At 42.6% G+C, this 22,041-nt stretch overlaps 1 protein-coding gene across 3 annotated transcripts; it reads right to left on the reverse strand.

The window, feature by feature from the left end:
- Positions 1–2,159: 2,159 nt before the first annotated feature.
- On the reverse strand, positions 2,160–21,278 carry LRIG2 (leucine rich repeats and immunoglobulin like domains 2). Of its 3 annotated transcripts, XM_062509431.1 has the most exons (18): positions 21,202–21,259; positions 20,638–20,712; positions 20,009–20,143; positions 19,437–19,580; positions 19,163–19,306; positions 18,248–18,391; positions 17,871–18,014; positions 15,194–15,274; positions 14,314–14,385; positions 14,120–14,188; positions 12,462–12,625; positions 10,913–11,233; positions 9,566–9,847; positions 7,857–8,306; positions 7,236–7,385; positions 6,053–6,334; positions 2,705–5,158; positions 2,389–2,404 (listed from the first exon to the last, which is right to left on the reverse strand). In XM_062509431.1, exons 2-17 carry the CDS (start codon positions 20,706–20,708, stop codon positions 4,941–4,943), a joined length of 2,871 nt encoding a protein of 956 aa, XP_062365415.1. In that variant the 5' UTR covers positions 20,709–20,712; positions 21,202–21,259; the 3' UTR covers positions 2,389–2,404; positions 2,705–4,940. The 3 variants fall into 3 exon arrangements, with proteins under 3 accessions (XP_062365417.1, XP_062365415.1, XP_062365416.1); XM_062509433.1 differs by having other exon boundaries at positions 2,160–5,158; positions 21,202–21,278; XM_062509432.1 differs by lacking the exon at positions 2,389–2,404 and having other exon boundaries at positions 5,028–5,659.
- Positions 21,279–22,041: the final 763 nt, after the last annotated feature.

The following is a 22,041-nucleotide window of genomic DNA, read 5'->3' on the forward strand; positions in this document are numbered from 1 at the left end:
TTCAGGGAGCTCCCAATACAGGTGACAGTCATGACTGCCTTGGGATTGGAGTCCAAAGTCCCCGAGGCTGGGGGTCCCATGGACCCAAGGACTGTCCTGTCCTTCCAAGTCAGCTATTTGCTTATTCCCTTGCTAAGCCCAGACCTGAGGGACATGGGGATCAATTTAGCAGAAGGTGAAGACATCAACCCAGAAATAAGGGGGTAACTTTTCCAAGTGGGTGTCTGGAAGTACCCCAGGGACACATGGGGCTGCTCCCAGAGGGGGCTTCACCCAGCCCCCTGCCCCTGCTCACTTCCCCATGTCACACACCCCTGCCCACCATGCTGTGCTCATCAGCTCCTCCACCTGTGATGCCCCAGCTCATGCTCATAGCACCAACCATCACACCTGAGCCTGGAGACTCATCCAAAGGGGCCACAGACTCCTGCGGGAGGGGAGGCAGGGAGGAGAACCTGCCAGGCAAGAGGGAAGGTGCTTTAATGAAGCATCCAGTATTAAACCACTGAAGGATTAAAGAGAGGAAGGACTAGGATCCTCAACAAAAACCCAATCATTAGTGAAGCCCAAGGGTAAATGCAATTGTTTTCTGTTTTTTTCCTGTCTTTAATGACCCAGTTTTTTACTCTCATCAGCACCAGGCTTGTGTTAATTTTTAAATATGCTTGGGTAACTGAGAACATTAACTATTCATGATCTTACCTGCAACAGCTGTTGGCCCTTACACTGTTCCAGGGGGAGCTGAACTTGCTAGGGAAGGCAGTAACTGGTTTTTCCTGAGCATCTTGTTGAAATGATCACACGGGTGGGGTTCCACAACACTCCTGGATAAATCAAGGCTTGTGGGGCAGGTTAGGATCATTGAGGCTATTCTCCTGCAATTGAGATGGTTTGAAAATACTTAAGAGAACACAAAGCTGGGATCTGGGGCATGCTGTGGATACTCTGAATGTTTCAGCTCCAGGGTAACCCCAATATGGTTTATAAACATAAGGAGGTGCTCCTGAGGTGGCAGGTGATTCTGCTGTCTGCTGCCCAGCCAGGTAGTGTCCTAGACCAGGCAGAGGCTGGAAGAATCCCTGGTTATCAGGAATGTGAGCTGATAAACCACAGAATCATGGAATGTTTTAGGTTGAAAGGAACCTAAAAGCTCATCTTATTCCACCCCCTGCCCATGAGCAGGGACACCTTTTAGTAGACCAGGTTGCTCCAAGCCCTGCCCAGCCTGGCCTTAGACACTTCAAGGGATGGGGCAGCCACAGCGGCTCTGGAAAATCTGGTCAAGGCCTCAGCACCCTTACAGGGAACAATTTCTTCCTAATATCTAATCTAAGCCTTCCCTCATCAGTTTAAGGCCTTTCCCCCTTGTCCTGTCACTACATGCCCTTGTGCAAAGTCCCTCTCCAGAATAAGCATGGAAGTCAGTGTGTGTCTAGGATGGAGGGAACAAGGCACACACAGCCCTTGGAAGCCCTCTGCCTGCGTGTACACACCTCTGTCAGCAGGGCAGGGGATAAGGCAGCTGCAGGGTCTCAAGTTAACCTAGGAAAAGCTACATGGTGCTAAGATCTGGGAACAGGTACAAGAGTGGAGAACACAGGACAGAGCACAGGAGAGCAAAGGTGATTAATTATCAGAACATGAACCACCAGAAGAACGCAGTGAGAGAGGGTGTTATTCAAAGGAATAAAAAGCTCATGCTGGTTTTCAGGAGGTATTGGGCTAGCAGCACCTCCTGCAGCCAGCACATGGGACATGCTCCCACCAACTTGCGCTGACAATTCCTTGCTGGAAAGAAAATTTCCTTTTCAGAGGATCCATGGACTGCAGGACGGCAGCATTGGAAAAGCAGGGAAAAAGTGTGGGGAGTACAGTGATCTGCAAGGCTCCTGGCCCAGAGTCAACACTACCATGGAAGAACCACCCCTCCCCCATTTTTCAAAAAGGGTACAGATATTTCCTGCAGGAAAATTGAAATGAGAATCACAGAATCAGAGAATGGTTGAGATGGCAACACCCTCTGGAGGTCACCTTGTCCAAATCTCAGAGTCGCAGGACCATGTCCAGTTGGCAAAGTTCACTTTTTCCTCCTATGAAAATTAAATACCACAGGACAAAATATAATTATTTGATTTGCAAACTAACAGTTACACTGAATGTTCAATGTATACAGCATTTTATTGTTTGAACATATGTTACAATGGACATATATTACATATGCTATACAAAATATACATTCTGATGTGAAAAAAATATAAATAGACAATAGGAAATAGCAAGAGGGAACAGAAGCAGATTTGCTCTTGCTGCTTCTGACCCCTCAGTTCCTGTACCGGTAGTGCTTTGGCATTGATTGAGGCAATTGCTTGTTTTTACTGAAAAAGGAAAGGCCACTCTGTCCCCTCTGCAAAGGGAAAAGAAGATGCACATGATTTTCTCCTCCAAGTCTACCAGAAGCCTATCAGAAGTTTTTCCACAGTGCAGCAAAGTTGTCACCTACTTACAAGCATCAGCTATTTACAACCAGCTTATGGACTTTAAATGCTCATGGAAGGATGTAAATGCCTTAATTCAGGATTCAGCTTTTATAGGCCACTCTCACAAAAGTCAGAGCAGCTTTAGCTGTACTCTGACAGCAAGCATAGTCCTGGTCAGACAGCAATGATTTTAAAGCCCTGGTCCAGCTGAAGCAGGTCTCACCTACCTAAAGGGAATTCCCTTGCTTGTGGGAGTTGTACCCCAAGTAGTCCCAGGGTCTGATCAATGCCAGCTGCACTGTGACAGAACTGTGTGAGCTCAGCTCCTACGAAGAGAGAGGGGAATTAAAGAACTAGGAACAAGCATTTGCCAAATGGTGGTGAGAGAGCAGCAGCAGCAGGAGGGATGCAGTTTTCCCACTCCAGGGAATCACATATGCCAGCAGCTTGAGTGGCTGCCTGAGAGCAGCCCAAAAGGATAAGGCTTTGCTGCTGCTGTAGTTTCATGGCATGGCCTTTCTCATCTGGATTTAAACTGACAGTGCTGGGTCCCTGCAGCAGTGATCACTTTGGATTCAGAATAAGCACTGTGCCTTAAATGCTGTCTGGGAAGTAAAAGTCTGGAGAAAATAAAAACAGAAAGAAATAAATTTCAGATTTTTTTTAGCATTTCACCTGTCAGAATACAAAAATTTACACCCCTGTGTTTCTCTCTGTTTTACCCAAAGGTCAAGGACAATTGGATCCCTTTCCCACTAAAGCTGCTGTCTACCAAAGCAGCCACGCTGACTTTGAGAACATGGGAAGAGCCCTTGAAAATATCTGCTCATTTGCAAAGATTTGACTACTCTCCCTGTCCAAAGAGCCACGTCAAAAAACATTATTATTCCCAGTGTTTCCCCACTCATTTACTCAAATACTTCACCAGTCTCTAAATTCAGCTGTGATTTTGCATGACTAGACCTGACAATCGAGTCACAAACCCTTCAGTCTAGGAATGGATCAACGGGAATTCTCACATACCTACAGATGAGCTGGGTCAAAAAGCTTTATAAAAGTATCACACAGATGGTTTTATCTGGGTACAAATCCTACAGCTCCAAAGCAGGCAGCAGTGACCAGGAAGGAAGTACCTCACTCTGAAGGCATGACCACAGAGCACAACGTACCCCACTGGAAACCCACCCCAGGACTCTTTCAACACCTTCTACAAAAAGGGGCATTCTTTCCCCCCACAAAAAAGAACTTTTCAAGAAGTGTTTATAATGTCATTGTTCTTCCTCATTTTGTCAGGCACATCTCACTGGGACTATCAAGTCTGAGCAAGATTTTTCAGTAGCAAGGGGCTCCCTGCATTGCATCATTTCGCACCTGTCAAATATTTAAACATTTTGACCACACTAAGGTTTAAGGGAACTATTAGTTCAGCAATTTAGCCTGATATTTTACAACAGAAAAGGACCAGTGTTTTAAACTCCATATGCCTTTGGCTGTGCAGAAGAAGTAAGTATTTACCAAGTGCTCTCTCAATTTACCTCATGTTTTTCATCACCACATTCTTTTTAAAAGTTAATTTAACTGTCAGCTAGGAAACATATGGAGACCCTCTCAACAGACACAATACAAAGGGGGTTTTTATAGATAAAAGCTTAGATAAACCTTGAAATTCTGCTAATATCATGAAATGAATCAGCTTGAAGCCAGGTCAGCCAGGCACACAGTTGTAGGAAACAATGAAATTCATCAGTATCACAGTTCTACCACATATCTATAAGTAAATGCACTTCTTTTCAAAACAAAGACAGCTCTATTCCCTCACAAACAAGCTTTCAGTCTGTCCAAGCCCCTCATATGGCTTGATACGCAGCTGTCAAGGCTAACAGTATGATGTATACTTTGGCATAATAAAAAATAATTTACATTACAGCAATCACATTTATATGCTTAGTGTATACAAAATATTTATAAATGTGAGTTTATTTACAACTAGAGTCCATTATTCATAGAAGAAAACAAGCCCCAGACTTAGACTGCCAACATACACCTGCCAACAGTCTAAGGAAGGAAAAGCTGGCCAAGAGTTTTACGCTTACAGTTCCGGGGAAATTCCATGAGGAGGCCCTGATGGTTTGTTCCCAAGTAGACAAAGCACTGTGAAATAGCTACACACGTTCTTGAGAGCTTTCCAAAGCATGCACCACCACAAAGGCTGCTTCCAGCATCACACAACCCATGTTTCAATGCTACTTTTGTAGACTGCACTAATTATCCACATGTTCTCTGGTGCACATTCTCACTTTCCAGTGGAGAAATTACACAAAAAAGGGCACGTGCCACCTCCTCCAAGAGAGCCTGACTGTTTAGTACTTGCAGACACATACACGAACATCTTTGGCCTTGGGGTTAGTCCTGAGGTAGTAAATACAGTCAATCTGGATTTGCTTTGAAGGCTTTGCGAGTGTTTTATGTGGTTTCATTGTGGCCATGAAGGTTCTGTGTCCTGCTAAAATCAAACTTCTCCTCCCGCAGTCTGTGGCAGGGTCTGGGTGACGCCAGGTCCCGGTCACTGCTGGCGACACCGTGCGGCTGAGGGGCCTCAGGGGCCAAGGGATGGTGCAGGAATGGTGGGTGAGAGCAAGCCAGGTCTTTGCTGCCTCCCCACAGAGGAACCTGCAAGGGCTCTGAGGGAGGAAAATCAGAAGATGAACAGGAGCAAGTTCATGGAATCAAAGAATATCCTAAGTTGGAAGGGACCCTCAAGGATCATCGAGCCCAACTCCTGGGCCTGAGACACCCCAACAAATTCCACCCTGTACCTGAGAACATTGTCCTAATACCCTCTAAGCTCTGGCAGCCCTGGGGCCATGACCATTCCCCTGGGGAGCCTGGGCAATGCCTGACCTCCCCCACTGGAGGAAGAACCTTTTCCTGATACCTAATCCAAACCATCCCTGACACAGCTCCAGCTGTTTCCCTCAGGTGCTGTCAACAGCTCACGAAGAGCAGAGATCAATCACACTGATTTTAAATAGATCTGAGCTCTGTGACTCGGCAATTACAATCGTTCTGAGCTGATTTTCTGTTTTTGAGAGTATATTTTACTAGATACTCTCCTTTTCCAGTAATCTCTTACAGTAACCAGGAACAATCAGAGCTTCAGTGTGAATTTTTAAAAAGGTGATCTGAAAGAAAGTAAACAGAAAAACAAACAATTTAGGGAGTTCTTTGAACCTCAGGTCAGCTCAAACAGAAAGGCTATTTGAATTTCTTATGTGAAGCTCAAACTTTTGGTTAATACATGTCCTTGAAGTTATATATAAGCAAAGGCTCAGATTCCACAAACTCAAACTTGCAAATTAAGAAATTCCGTCTTTTTAACATCACCTTCTTCAACCTCAGCTACTGGATGCAAGCTGTTTGCTGATGCAACATGAGCATTTGGAGAACAAGGGGTTAATAAACATAATTCCACAAACTCCTTGCACTTGAAGGATTAGCTGTGTGTCAATAGTGAAGGGCAGCACAATGAAAGCCAAAGTTATCAGGGTATACAAAGCAACAAAAGTGACACTCACCAAAAATCTGCTGGGAAGAGATTTTCTTATCACTTTTTTTGTCGTGGTTGGTAAGGAAGACAGGCACATCTCTGTCTCCTAAGAGATTACCCAGAGCACTGGTTTCGTTCTGGGTGTGTGCTGCATACATTTCCTTGGGCACCTGCACCATGAGATTTGGGAGTGTTTGATCCAGGGAGTCCTCCTCGGTGATGAAGGCATAGGGACAGTACTCTCGGGTCCGGGAGTAGATGTTGGCATTGTCGTAACAATCTGAGCAGATCACTAATGGTGATGCACCACCTGATGAACAGAATGGAAAAATAAAATACTCTCAAAAAGGATGAGGATACCAGATTTCCATAGGCTTTATGTCCTGGTAGGATCATTTATTACAGCAGCACAAAGTGAAGGGCCTTTTTACAGTGAACAAAAGAGTACTCAGCTTGAGAGGTCACATGAGAAACCCCCCAGATTCTCCCCATCCAAATTCTCCATAGAGGTGTCCTTCTGAAGCTGACCAGGGGAGCCATGGATATGTTCCCCTATTTTCATGAGCAAAGAGTTCCATGTAGGTCCAGCCAGCATGGGCACCATGGTGAAACAGCCTTATCCAGGATTTAATCCTTAAGCAGGATTAAACCAGGATATCTGCCCACATCCATCTTGGACCTGACTTGCCCCTGCATGCCCACACACATCAGAGCTGATGATAAACTGGTCACTTAGATGAGCTGCTTCTCAACTCCTTCCTGATACAGACTCTAGTGCAGTGGGTCTGGGCTGGAGGGATCATGGACAGGTGTGAAAAGCTTACACTGAGGATCAATTTTTAAGCCAGCCTATATAATGAGTGATGAGTCCTTAGCATTTTGATGGCAAAGAAAGCATCTCTGTAAGCTCAATGACACGAACCTCTAGAAAACTGTCCAAACAAGGTAGGGAAATAGTGTGCAGACCCCTTAGTTAAGATTGTAACAAGCCAACCAGATGTCTGGCACAGGCAGGAATTTTATACCAAGGATAGGAGGCACAGATAGTCATCTTCCAAGCAAAATATATTTCCAGTCTTCTGCCTGGGCTCTTGAGATGCCAAAGGAGAGAAACAGGATAAAGATCTACCTTGACACTTAAGCTGTGAGGATGAGACTGTGCATTGGCATCCTGCTAAGGCACTGCCAACACACCTGAGGGCTTTGCTTACCATCTGAGCCTTTGTGCATGTAGCTGCCAGCTGGAGGCATCAGCTGCTGATGGCTCCCTGCCTCCAAGTTACTGTAGCCTTCCTGAGGCTCAGAGAGTGTTCCCTGGGAGGACAGGTAGCTGGGAATGTCAGCAGGTAGGTTCATCTCCTCTGCAAGGCAGAATTAACATTGGCAACATTAAACAGTGTGAGGATTTCAAGGTATTATCAGACCCATTCCCCACATTAACAAGAATATCCAGAATTTCAACTTGCATGTAGATATCTTTTTTCTACCTCAGTAATTATGAATCCAGATGGCCAGCTCAAAGCTGACAGGGTCAGAAAGAAAATTTGCATCTATTATTCCAGGCCCTGAAAACATTTCTAAGTTTATTTGAATATTTATTTCTGAACTTTACTGTTTTCCCTCAATGTAGGACAAACCTAGTGTATAAGGAATAGAATTAGCACACTTCTGGTATTTAAAAGAATCTCTAAAATGGAGGAATTTGAGCAAATCCCTGAAGGGATTTTAGAAGGAAATCTTCAGTTCTTTAATCTTATCCATTTGTAAAGAATCCAGAAATTTCAAGTTTTGGATTAAAATCAGGACCAGAGACTGTTGATTTTACACTTAACCTGTGTTAGTGATGCTGTAATCTTCATTCTTCCTCCTCATGTGATAGATGACGATAACCCACACCAAGGACGTTCCCACCACGCAACACACGACAACGATGATCACGATCCCCACTGTGATCCAGCCGTCCTCCTCATGGACAACGGAGCTCTGCGAAGAATCGCAGTTGGGGGAAGCCAGGACATTTAGGTAAATATGGCCACGCTCAGTGCCCAGTGTGTTGGACATGATGCACGTGTACTTCCCAGCATCCTCCAGTCCTGCATCCACTATGATGAGCAGCTGGTTTGCTGCAGCGAAGAAATGCCGCTCGGTGACTGTCAAGGGCCCATCGTCCTTGGTCCAGTTGAGGCGAGGGGCAGGACTGCCACCAGCTATGCACTGCAGGACAGCAGTTTCACCTCGGGTCACTGTCCTGTCCTCCAGGGGCCTCATGAACGATGGAGTTTCTGGGACAAAAAGTGGAACTGTGAGAGAACTACAAAGAATCATCGAATCCTATAATGGTTTAGGTTGGAAGGGACCTTAAAGATCATCCCGTCTCATCCCCTGCCATAGACAGGGACACCTTCCACTAGACCAGGTTGCTGCAAGCCCCATCCAAGCACCTCAAGTGCTTCCAGGGATGGGGCAGCCGCAGTTGCTTTGGGAAACCTGTGGCAGTCCAGTTTTAAATTTGGCCATGTTAGAAGTCAGTGTCTTAAAAAAATGCTGCACTCTGGAAGGAACTGACCTTCCATTATTACTCAGTGTAGTTCACAGGATGGGTCAGCCTGGAAGAGCCATAGTGGGTCATCTGGTCCTACCTCCCTGCTCAAGCAGGGTCACCCCAGAGTACACAGGGCAGGATTGCATCCAGATGGCTCTGGAACACCTCCAGTGAGGAAGACTCCACACCCTCCTCTCTGGGCAGCCTGTTCCCACACAGTAAAGAAGTTCTTCCTCACATTCCCACAGAACTTGCTGTGCATCAGTTTCTGCCCATGGCCTCTTGTCCCATTGCTGAGCATCACCAACCACAGCCAGGTCCACCCTCTGACCCCTCCCTGCAGATATGGACACACATTGATGAGGGCCCCTCTCAGCTGTCTTTTCTCAAGGTTGAACAAGCCCAGTTCCCTCAGCCTTTCACAGTCATGAAATCATTAGGTTGGAAAAGGCCTCTAAGATTATCAAGTCCAACCATTCACCATTTCCTTGTGAGAGTGATGCTCCAATCCCTTCATCAGGGGACAGTAGCCTCTGCTGGACTTGCTCCAGGAACTCTGCATCTCTCTTGTCCCGAGGAGCCCAAAACCAGACACAGCACTCCAGATGTGCCTCACTGGGGCTGAACAGAGGGGCAGGATCACCTCCCTGACCTGCTGACAATGCTCTCTCATGCATCCCAAGATCCCCCTGGTCTTCTTCCTGGTAAGTTTGTTACCTGTGACTAAATTTGCTCTAAGACAACACAAATTACTTGCCTAATCTACACTGCTGGACTAAGATATACCTCTCAGCTCCCTGCAACGATCATACTAACTCCAACTCCACCAGGCAGCTCTGCAACTCAGCTTCTAGAGCTTCACTGTGTAAACATCACACCAATGTTTGTATTGCTGCTTGCATTTTAACTTCATTCTCCACCATTTCAACTTGCTACTTATAGCGAAGCCACACTTCCACTGCAGATGTGCAGCTGCCAGCACAGGCCAGTCACACTTACCCAGCACAGTCAGGGTAGCATTGGCTGAGAGTCCCCCAGCAATGTTCTGGGCCATGCAGCTGTAGATCCCCATGTCTTCCATCTTCACATTTGCAATGAAGAACACATCGTCCTCAGGCATGACGTGCATCCTCCTCTCTCTTGCAGCAGGGAAATCTGTGCCACCATCTTTCTGCCAGGAGATCTGTGGTGGGGGGTGGCCCTCAGCAGCACACTCCAGCCGGGCCATGGCCCCGGTGCGAATAGTGAGATCCATGGGAGTCTTCAGGAAAGAAGGGAGCTCTGGATCAAAGGGGACATGGATTCAGCATTTTCAGTATCAGGTAAAATGCAGCAAAGGCTCCACAGCAGAGAGAAAACTTGAAAACATATCTGAAGCATTCCATAAGAGAGAGGAATTCTTCTGAAGAACTGCGCAAATTTTTAGTGGCCATTTCTGAGAGCCCTTCTCCCAGAATTTAAATACAGTATCTACAGTATTCATAGAATCATGGAATGCTTTAGGTTGGAAGGGACCCTTAATACAATACATGCTCAAGGGCAAAGACACCATCCATACTCCCAGGTTGCTCCAAGCCCCATCCAGCCTGGCCTAGAACATTTACAGGGATGGGGCAGCCACAGCTGCTCTGGGCAACTTGTGCCATGGCCTTGCCACCCTCGGAGGGAGAAACTTCTTCCTAATATCCAATGTAAACCTACTCTATTCCACTTTAAAGCCATTAGGTTCCTCTAAGATGATGTGAAGATGATGATTTCTCATGGGAAGAATCCAGGGAAAAGCCTTTGCCACATTTTCCTTCCCTGGTAAAAGGGAAGGTGAGCTTCCATCTCATGACCTCTGCTCTGAGGTACTGTGGGGACCAGTGATCTGCTGACTGATGTAAACATCGTCTTCTTACCTCCCCTTCCCTCAAAATAAAAATAATTATGATGGCTAAAAATAAAAAAATACTTCACTTTTGACTTTAAAAGTGTTTTTGCCACTTATTTTCAGATGAGTTTTCCCCAGTTTTACAAACATGTGGGAAAGGTGCTGAGTTCAGAGGAGACAGTGGAGGGAGCTTTTAGTTTAAAGAATTCCACCTGCAATTAACTAGATAAACAACTAATTGTGTTCTAATAAAGCACAGAAGATAAACTGCCACTTTCAAAAAGTGAATAGAGGCTTTTCATCCACCAAAAACAAAAATCACCTATATCCAGCTTTATAAAATGACGTGTGATACTTCTAAATCCCATTGATGTTTGCAAGAATATTTTGGGCCAGGTTTAGTGAAAAATAGACTTGTAGCTACTTAAATTAAGTTTTAGGTTTGTTTCTCCTTTTTTACCACAATTACTTACCATTGACAGTCAGCTTGGCTTTGTTGGAATAATTGGAGCCAAAGTGATTGGTGACAATACACTGGTATTTCCCTTCATCAGTGAAATTCACATTGAAGAGGTGCAGGATAGTGGTGTATTCCAGCACCTCCCCACTTTGCTGCTGGTACCTGGCAAAATTCTCAACCTCTGCATCATAGAGGACCTCACTGTCTTTGCGCCAGGCCGTGGCCATGGGTGAATCACTGCTGCTCACAGCAGTGCACATCAGGGTCACGTTTGTGCCTCGCAGGGCCACTGTGGTCTCTGGGTGGACTTTGATCTGCGGTTTAGGGAAATTATCTGAAAAGAAAAGCACCAGGATTAGTACTTTCCTCTTAAACTTAAATTAATATTGCAAGAAAACACATTCAAAGGCTAACGTAAGCACAACCAAAACTTTGGGAACAGATGTCCTGCTTGAAAAATTCAGCTGTTTTGAGCTGGAAATCAAGCTGTGAAGGAGGCAGAAGAATCAGCACTGAATACAGTCAGTGTGGAAGTGCGGTGCTGAGCAGCCCTACCTTCTGTGCAACTGTCTGAAACTTGCTATATTTAGATCAAGCTGCTCAGCTGAAGAACCAGGCCCTTTTATGAAGGACTGAGACTTACTTTCAGATAGTTTAAATATCCTGAAGAGCCTTGAAGTTGTACAAGCACAAAGCGTAACAAGCTGGCGGTTTGCTATCTCTTCCCACTTGATGAAATACTCAAGCTGATTTCCACATTCATTATTTCAGCAGACACTCTCATGGACACCCACCCTGGTGGTACTGGAGAGGAGAAATGGGTGTGTGCACCTACATGATTATTACTGTAACCTTTGCCACCAAAGCAATTAAAGAATTGCATATACACAAATAACTGTTATAAGATTGCTCACCAGGAAAAGGAACCATCAGACTAATTCCAAGCCTGCCACAGACATCACCAAGACTCTGGGCAAAGAGTTTGAGACCACTGTAAACATATGGAGCACCAGAAAATGTGCCAGAGCCTGAACTACTCTAATTTTTGCCCAGAGAACCTGTGACTGCTCCATTCCTGGAAGAGCTCATGGCCAGGCTGGCCAGGGCTTGGAGCAACCTGCTCTTATGGAATGTGTCCCTGTCTATGGCAGGGGGTAGAACTGCATGATCTTTAAGGTTCCTTCCAACCCAAACTATTTTAAGATTCTGTGATATCCTGCTGGTATGGGCAAGGACCAGGAAGAAAGTGTCAAAGAGACTTTAAAAAGCTAGAGGTAGCCATAAGCAGGGAGAACGGAAGCATAATCCATTTTTACTAGTAAGCTAAATAAAAAACAATGCTCAAGAGCACTACTCCCTCAGTTAACTTCAGTGCCCAAACACCACAAAACAGAGTGAAGAGATTCAGAATTAAACCCCAAACTCACAGCAGACTCTGATGTACATGGGCCCCCATGGGCACCACAGCCAGGACCAAGTACCTCCCCAGCACTACAGCTTGATTTCAGCTACAAGACCTGCATTACCATGCTTCTGTATCAAAAGTCACTAAAAATACAAACCACAAACAAAGTCATCAGGGTCCACACTCAGAAGGCTTTGTCCTGCCAACCACTCAGGGTGAGCACAGCTGACACTGACGGCCTTCAGCAAATGGCTCTCACTGAGCCACTGGGGCAGCCATTTCAACTGGCAATCACAAAGTAAACTGCTTGTATTCAACACTCTGCAGAAACAGGGCAAAACAAAAGGGTGACTGAAGTTCATTTCACATGCATACGTGTGATTTCATGCAGCAAAGCAACTTAAAGCATACACATACAGAAACATCAAATTTACAGTATTATTTTATATATATATGAGTATTTATTATAGAATCTTAGCTATTTATGCTAGAATCAATCCCTCTATGTCAGCATTAAAACCTTACATTTCATTTTAATCCTGAAGAATATAAACTCAGAGTTTCAACTTCTAAAGAAAAAAAATCCCAAAACCACTAAGCCTGTCTTTACAATTATCTCATCCCTTTTTAAACAACTGAAAGGAACATAACATTGCAGAGCTGCTCCATGTTTCAAACTTAACACAACTGCCATTATGAAATAAGCAGAAGCCTCAACTCTCATTTTACTGCCAGCTGAAAAATATTTAAGGCCAAAAGTGATTTCATACAGGTATCAGCTGCAGCTCATTTTCTCAGCTCTGCAGAAAACCTACCAACAGGAAACAATGATGGGTCTCTTCTCACCTACCACCTGCTTTCAAAGTTTCCTAAGTATTATTACTCATTGCCTGGAGTGCCAGACACCACCTCTGAAATGACTTCAAGACACTGAGGGGGCTGAGTTTTGTTTGCCATACTCCAAGTATTAATATGACTGACTTGAGACAGTCCAGCATCTAGCAAGAAGTGATCTGCCCTAAGATGAAGCCAACCATGGCAGAAAAGAGGCGCCAAAGCAAGCCAGGATTCCATCCTGGTTTTTGCCTGTACATATCAATGACTCACCACTTTTAAAATACATCAGAGAAGGCAAAAAAAATCTTTAACACCTGAAACTGTCTCCTCACAGTGGCAGACCTTGAAGATCTTAAGTCCATCTGGCCAAGGTTAACTAATGGAATAACAGTTTTAGACCAGATTACAACAGTCAGAAATTTTATCTCACAGAAAGGACTGCATTACAGTAGGATTACTCTTGGGTGTGAAGGTCACTTCACATTATATTACTTCAGATGTCTGAAGACCACAAGAGACCCTATCAGCTTAAACATCTGCTGAGCACATACAAAATCTTGTCTAGCTGTGAATTGCAAAGCCTTTCCCTAGCCCCCAAACACAGGAAGAAAAAACACAGGGTTTGCTAATCCCCCTGAGAGATTGCTGATGAATTGTTTTGTTCACTGCCTACATGCAGTGCTGAGCTTGCTGCAAAATCATAGGATAGGAAAAGTTTAATGGTTCAGTACTGCAAGAAAAAGTTAACTCTTACTAACTTCAATTACGGAAATGCAGGCGAAAATTTTATCAAACCTTAAATCTAAATATGCTACTACCAACTTTGAGTTGATAATTTACCAGCATTGCTGCAAATATTTCATGATGAAAGCATACACACTTCAGACAACTTCAAACAACCCTACAATGGCTGAAGAATTCTTTCCAAGGTAGGGCTTGCATTAATTATCATGAACTAAATAATTGTCCTGAACTTACAGCTCCTTCAGGTGAGCCTGGGCAAAGGCATTTTCTTGGACAGACATTATTTCATTGTTGCTTAAATCTCTGTAAGTTAAACAAAGAGCACAATAATGAGTCATTTGCTGCCTTCAGTTAAATTCTTGAAAATCTCACAGAGAACACAAGACTGAAGTTGACAAATTAGGAGTTCTGCAAATTAAACTACTTACAGATGTTCAAGTCCTTCAAGACCAGAGAACGCTTTTTTGGTAATTGACTTAATTTGGTTTCCTTGCAAGATTCTGAAAATAAAGACCCAGAAACCAGTCTGAATGTCAACATAAGTTCACAAACAAGACCAAAAATAAGTTCCCTATGATGCTTAACTACATATTTTTTCCTAAATCTAGCTGACATACAGGACTAAATACTATTTTTTTAGCTTAAAGGCTCAAGCAATTTTCCCTGAGAACAGGGGTTCCATTTCTATTTTCAACTTAAAGAGACTTGGACTAGAAATGTGTCAGAAGATAATTTAAGTCAGGAGGATGAAACAGCAATAAGTAGAACTTGGGAGTGAAGCAATAACTTCCTAATACCAACCTGCTACCACCATGCAACTTCCTGGACTGCACTCTCACACCAAGCTATTTTTTATAAGCAACTACACAGGATGGAGCTTCCTACAAAGCATGTGGTACTGGATGAAAAGTGCAGTCTAAGTATCAAGAAGTTTGTTAATGCAGCGGTGTTTCGAATTTGCTCAAAAATATTTTGTGTTTTGGGGTTGTTTTTTTGGTAAATAGCAACTTTTTTCACTTCTTTAGTTTGGGTAAAATGACAATCATCACACAGAGGGAGGGAGGTATTCAATAATAAATGCACATATACTTAAGCTCAATCTCACCAAACTGGTGCTGTAAGGAAATGCAGTGCTACGTGGATCTGATGCTCCTGAACCAGGAACCTAGGACTACATCAAGAGGTTGTGGCACACTGTGAGAAAGGCTTTCTGCCTTGTGCCATTAATTTACAATAACTTAGTACTTTGCACTCTCCCTCTCTGCAAGCCTGGGAAGTGCTGTTGTTCCCTTAATTTGTAATACATACAGTTTATCAAGCCTGCTGAGTCCCACAAAAGCTTCATTTGCATCTTCTATGGCCCAGGAGATCTCATTGTTCCGCAAGTCCCTGCAGGAGAAGACATTTCTTAGAAACAAGCCTTGGAACATCTTCGTGTCCAGGGCTACTGGTGAGCTGGGAAAGACAGGTCAGGTATAGGGCTCTGGCACAGCATCACCTGGAAGGTCTCAAATCTTTTACAAATCTTTTAAGCTTGTCAAGAGATGAATTTCTCACTTAAGAGGGGCAAAAGGGAAAACTTCATGGGAAGTGCTGCAGTCAGCACCACCAACAAATTCTGCAGCACAACTTCTTGATGTGGCATTTAAGGAAAGCCCCGGTCTGACCAGAACTTTTCATGTGATGAGCAATTTGACAGGATCTGGGAGAGGATCCCAGCAAGTTGGTTCATGTAAGGGAATTAGCCAACACACCAGCAGCATTAATCTTCACAAGTAACAGGCTTATACCAGCATTAGCATATTAAGGGATTACGCCCAGGTTATAGTGTAGGCCTGCCAGGCACACCATGGTGGATTTTCAAAATGAAGTTGATACTCTGCTCACAAACCTCATTATCAGCTAATGGGATTTCTGACTGACCTCAGCACTGCCCTTCAGCCCCTCGTGGAGAAGAGAGGTCTAAACAGCAAAAGTAATAGAGCAATACAGTTTGGACAAGATTAAATGCTCTTCAGAGAGAAGATGAAATAAATTCACTTGCATTTTTAGCCTGAATGGCATAGACTGAGCCAAGAGCATCTGTTTTGAAACCACCATGCACGAAGACGAGTGTATCTAAAGGAAATCACACTAATAAAAGTCTGCCCTGTGTTTTACCAGATACTCTATGCAACAGCTAGATGAAGCACCCAAATGAGTCAACTGACACAAAAGTAGCTGCATACACAGGCAACTGTATATATCACTCATATAAACACCTCCTTCCCTGTGTTAACGAGGGGAAAATGAAGTATCTGCTTTCCCACTATGTGAGACTGCAAGCTGTAGAACACCATGGTGGAAGAAACTGGGATCAGTCTCCAGGATAACACCAGTGGTAACACACAATTTTCTTACCTTGAAATACAGAAGTCTTTAAAACCACACACAGCAGTCCTTCCAAAATTTGTATTTACACACTTCCAAGTTTAGCACAAAAAGAAAAGAATTCCGTATTTCATGCATCATAAGGTCTGAACAAATATGGCCTTGAAACTTGCACACATTAAATCTTCTCCTCTTTGAAAATTATTCAAGCTAAGGTACCCAACATGAAGCTGAGCTAATAATGACTACATGAATAATATGCAATTTTATTTCCAAGTTGCTAATTCTTGTGATTTAGAACACATTTCTAGAATTATCTCAAGATCTGCTTCAGAATGTTATAATGTGAGAGCTGGAGAATAAAAATGCCAAACTGCTCCTAATATTATGAAGTAAATAATGTGACAATACATAAAACTTCAAAATTTCAGTGCTATTCTGAGATACATCTGTAATCCTAATTTGCAGTTAATGAACAGTTTTACAATTTATTCTTCTACACTAGAGTGGCAGGAGCTGAGCATACAGAAATACATACACCAGCCCAGCACCAAACAACCAGCACACAACCAACAATGGAACTAAAACCACATGGTATCTCTTGTTTTTTGAAGTTTTTTTACACTCCACTAATCAGACCACTCAGCAAAATGAGCGAGCAGCCCAAAAGAAAAGCCCCTCATTGTGTGAGAGAGGAGCCAGCTCCTCATGCCTGGCTGGGCACTAATGCTTGGAGCCTTGTTAATCACCACTGCTCTCCATCCTGCACATTCCAGTCCCAAAGCAAAAGGGCCAGGCCCTCGCTATTGACACCCCTGAAAGCCCAGGAAAACCTACTAATTAATCTGCTCTTGTTCTTTTTCATGCAACTCTAAATCTAAGAAATTAGGTTTAATTATTTCATTAAAAGGTTGCATTAAGGTTAACAGAATATGACTGCTTACATAAATCTCTCTGGTGAGTTTGCTTATTTAAGCACTTATTTAATGAAGTGACAGAGGGGTTATAAATTTTCACTCCTTTCTCAAGGAGTTGTTTAGGATAATTACAACTGTTCAGATCTACTTGGGACAGGACTGGGATTTTTCAGAAATACCCAAGATCTGCCACAGAAGGTCCTGGCAAGTGCAACACCATGCCCTCAACAGCAAGGAGCAACTCCACACCCCATTACATTTGTGAGGTCAGCACATGAGCAGGATGGGCTAAAGGACATTTTCTACAACACAAAAGGGTTCAGTCCTTGATTTCTGAGGTTCCAAACCTAAGGAAATCCTCTAGAATAAAGAGCTCCATGCTATTTACTCCACAACTGGATACACAAAGTACCCACACCTCTCAGAATTGGCAGGACACACATCTGAGCACTCAGCATCACTAAGTCACTGTTTCTTACCACCTCTAAAATTGAGTGGTTGGTTTGTTTTAGCTGGGCTGGAATTTTGTCATCTTAGCAAGCCAAAATATTATCAGTCCTACCACACCCGTGGGCAGGACAGCACCAACCATGATCTCAGGCTTCCACAGAGCAATACCCACTGTCTACTTCCAAAAGCTCCACTTAAACTAAAATTGCATTAAACGGAAATTTCTGTTTGAAGTTTTCTGTACTTACAAAGTTTGAAGATTTGTCAGACCTCTAAAGACACCGTCAGCAATGTGATTAATGTGATTGTCACCCAGGTTTAGCTTCTCCAGTAAGCCAAGTCCCACAAAGGCAGACTCCTTGAGGCGAGTGAGCTGATTGTATGACAAGTCTCTGGAAACATTCAACACACACTTTAAAGGCAAGTAGGGGGATTAATTATTAAGGTACTATCTGACTTGATGAACTATTGTGTTCTAATTTCTCTAACAGAATACTTATAATTAAAATACATCATTACCATGGGCCTAGCAAGGAAATGGGGTACTTCCTCGGGCAATTCATTCTTGCCAATCAATCACTGCAACATTCCAAAAATCCCCAATGAATAGCAGCCTAGGACTTACAGCTCAGCAAGTCTTTGGCAGAATTCCCATGCATCTGGGCTGATCCTGGTGATGGCATTCTGGCTAACATAGAGTTGTTGCAATGTCCGCAGCCCATACAGCCAGCCCTTGTTTACTTCTGTTAAGTTGTTGTGTTCCAGTTCTCTAATGAATTAGACAGAAAAAACATTTGTCAAATAGACAATCAATGAAACATCTACTTACAAAATTTCACCTTGTGGATCTCAAAATAATTTACTAACTTTGAGCCTTAGACAACACAAAATGCACGATTCTTTTAATTCCATTGAAATTTTTAAAATTAACTAAGGTATATGAAGAATTGAGTAAATCAACTGAGTAACCAGCTTCAGTGGCAGAAACAAAACTATAATCTCTGTTCTCAAAAATAACTTTATAAAAAAGAAGTTTTTTTGCTAACATTGCATCACACATCCTTGTGTTCACACTGTCAAAGTCACAGAGGAAAGAACAATCCCATGTTACAGGGACTGCAAATGAAAACCAGCAAAAAGCAACTACAGAGGCAAACATTCTTGATTACCATGTGGGAAGAAGCTGGAAAGAAGGCCAGTATAAGGAATCACAAGACTGGTTTGTGTTGGAAGAGACCTCAAAGATCATCCAATTCCAACTCCCTGCCATGGGCAGGGACACCTTCCACTAGACCAGATTGCTCTATTCAACCCATTCAGCTTTATTCCACCTGGCCTTGAACACTTCCAAGAATAGGGAACTGTATCTTTCTACTTCTAAAATAACCAGACACGACATAAAAATAATGGGAAAATACTCTTTTCCGATGATTTCGTCAGTATCTCAGCACAGCCTTGATGTAAGGGAAATCACACAGGACACAACTCTCCAGAGCCATTTTCTTTTTGCTAAAAAAATTCCACAACCAGGCATACTCACAATTCTTCTATATTACCCAGGCCAAAGAATGCTCCATCCATTAGTCTGCTTATCCCATTGCGCTGCATTTTCAAAGATTTTAAGGATTCCAATCCTTGGAATGTAAGACTTTCCACTATTTTAATCCGGTTCCTTTTCAGTTCCCTTTCATAAAGATGACATTCAAATATTAAGACACCTTGCAACAAGCACCACTGTGTGAAAGTCAAGAACATGCTGAGATTAACAGCTCAGCTGCAAATGTTGTTTTGATGTTTTCAAGACTGTTACTTACAGAAACTGCACATGAGGCAGTCTGAAGATCTTTGGTGGAATCGTACTAATCCTATTTCTGTTCAGTTTTATCACCATTAGTGAGCTAGATAAGTTATCAAGGCAACCTGCCTCTAGAGTAGTTATTCTGTTGTTACTCAGATTCCTAAGGAAGGAAGAAGGAAGGAGATGTTTCAGAACACAGAGAATTTGATGAATATAATAGCACAAGCACCTCAGAGCAACCACTGATTAACAGAACCCAAGACTCTTGTACAATCAATCACATGAGAAATCTGAATTCTGGGATACCAAGCTAAATCCTTTTTCCCAAAGGAATCAGTGTGAGGAGCTAGTTTCTACTGCACGTCCATGTTTCAGTTAGAAGTGGTTAACCCAGTGTCCCTAGTGATCTACTCAAACAGGGCAGAAATTATACCTTGTCTCTGAGAGCTTATGTACCTGCATTCTGACAACAGCAATTGCTGTTTTCCACGTTATTTGGGAAAATACAGTACAGATAGGTAAATGAGGTCTCCAACATTATCATTGTAGAGCCAGGAATCCCAGAGACAGCAGATCACTCATACTTACAGGTATTTCAGTTGCATTCGTGGAAAGGAAGAGGTTTTAATTTCTGAGATAAGATTAGAACTAAGATCTAGATTTTCCAAAGAAAGGTAGACCTGGAGTTGCTCAGCATTTATTTCTGGAATGGTATTGTGCACCCTGAAAAAGATAAGCAATAAATATGATTTTCATAACATCTCATCCTTCCAGTTCCACAGCTGAAACAGAAACAGGATTCTGTGTATCAACAGCACTAGTGAGCTTCATGAATGGGGCATGCACCACATGCTTCCAAAAGCATTAATCCCTAAAGCAGTACTGCAAATCCAAGAGCAGTTTGCCAGCATGCCATATGAACAGATTCAATCTCTGAGGCCTATAGCTGAGCTGCTTCTTGTGGGAAGTGCCATTCCTGCACTGAATCCCACACCTTCAAAGCTGCCTGCCTTGGCTGACTGCATTTTATTGGCCATTAGGGTGACTTGATTGTCTGATTTGTATTTCTTTAAAGAGTGATTACATATTCCCTGATGCTCTTTACATGAGCAGTATTTCAAGCAAAAAGATTATGTTTTCCTACAATTTGATAGCAGAACTCTAACATGGTTCTCCCATTTGTTAAACAAGAAAAAGGCAGACGAGCTATTACTTACAATGAAAGAAGAGTTATATTGGAAGTTGTTTCTCCAAAATACGGAATTTCACTTAGCTCATTGTAATTCATTTTCCTTAAATAGAAGAGAAAAAAAATTACTGACACTTCAAAGAGGAGAAAAATCTTTTTGTACACAATATAAATAATTAATATCAATTAATAATTTAATCATTTAATAATTTCACTGTATTATTAATACTTAGTAGTTGACAAAAAAGATTCCACAAGAGCTTAAATACTGATAATTTGAACAGTGAAACATGCTAGCTTTTCTGATTTTCACGGATACTATTACTTCTCCTTCATATAAAATCAGCTATAGCCAAAACAACTACTCCTCATTTCTCTTTAAAAATATTGGTCCTCTAATCTTTGATGGGAAAGATTTCCGCTCACAACAGAACAGTTTTATACATAAAATGTGCTGCCAACATTGAGCATCCATTTTTAATTAACTTGCACTGAATACTTGTGCAAGTCAGACCAGGTATCTTGACATGCAATAAAACGTAATTAGAATTAGACAGATTATCTTTAGACTTTTTCCTCATAAAAAACTTACACTTCTTGGAGAGTGTGGACATTCAAATCAATGCTCCAATTGGAAGATAATATATGATTATGACTTAAATCCCTAGAGAACAAGAAAAAAACTATTTAGCTCTTGGAATGATAATAAAAAACCCTCAACATATCAAACCCAAAACATGTCTACTTCATGCAATCTCAAATTTGAAACTGTATTTATGTATTTTATACAATTGCTCCTTCACTTAAGCAGTTGTTCTGGTGGTCATTCACAATAAAAGTCTGAACAGTTCTACTTCTCCGAATCAAAAAACATTAATATTAAAATGCAAATTAGCATAGCTCAAAATATTCCCATTGACAACCAGGTTTGGACAAGCCACAGCACCCACAAGCTGCTCTGCTCCTGCAATAGCTTTCAGCCTGTGCTTGACTCCAAATACAACAAGCACTGAACTTGATCCTACAAAAATTACTAAGTCCAACTCCTGGTCCAGAACAGATTCACCCCAAAATTCTACCACGTGCCTGACAGCATTGTCCAAACACTCCCTGAGCTCTGACAGACTATTTTTCACCTGTAAGACCAAAAACTCAGAGACAACATAAACTGGCAATGGACAGACTACAGTATAGTTAGAGTTGTTAACTTTCACACAGCTTCAGCGTAGATTCCATTCCAGCAATGAAATATTAAAATCCTGGGTGTCACAGCAAGTTAGGCAGTTGTTAATGTATTTTTTCAATTACACCAAGATGCAAATTATACAGATAGAGCAGCACGGGTTTGGAAACAATTAAAGAAAAAAGAATTAAGAGAACCTGGAGAACAGCTGCAGCCAATTGCAGAACTATTCTGCAGCTCTGCTTCCTC

The sequence above is a fragment of the Cinclus cinclus genome, chromosome 27 (assembly GCF_963662255.1).
Source record: "Cinclus cinclus chromosome 27, bCinCin1.1, whole genome shotgun sequence".
Classification (NCBI taxonomy): Eukaryota; Metazoa; Chordata; class Aves; order Passeriformes; family Cinclidae; genus Cinclus; species Cinclus cinclus.

What these genes read in the sequence shown, in the direction of transcription:
- LRIG2 (XM_062509433.1), bottom strand. Translation starts at nt 20,708, where the DNA reads ATGAATTACAATGAGCTAAGTGAAATTCCGTATTTTGGAGAAACAACT. An exon ending in CAGGCTCACCTGAAGGAGCT is followed by an intron (nt 12,626 to 14,119) that starts GTAAGTTCAGGA and finishes CTGTTTCTGCAG; the next exon opens with AGTGTTGAATACAAGCAGTT. An exon ending in TTACAGCATCACTAACACAG is followed by an intron (nt 7,386 to 7,856) that starts GTTAAGTGTAAA and finishes TCTGCCTTGCAG; the next exon opens with AGGAGATGAACCTACCTGCT.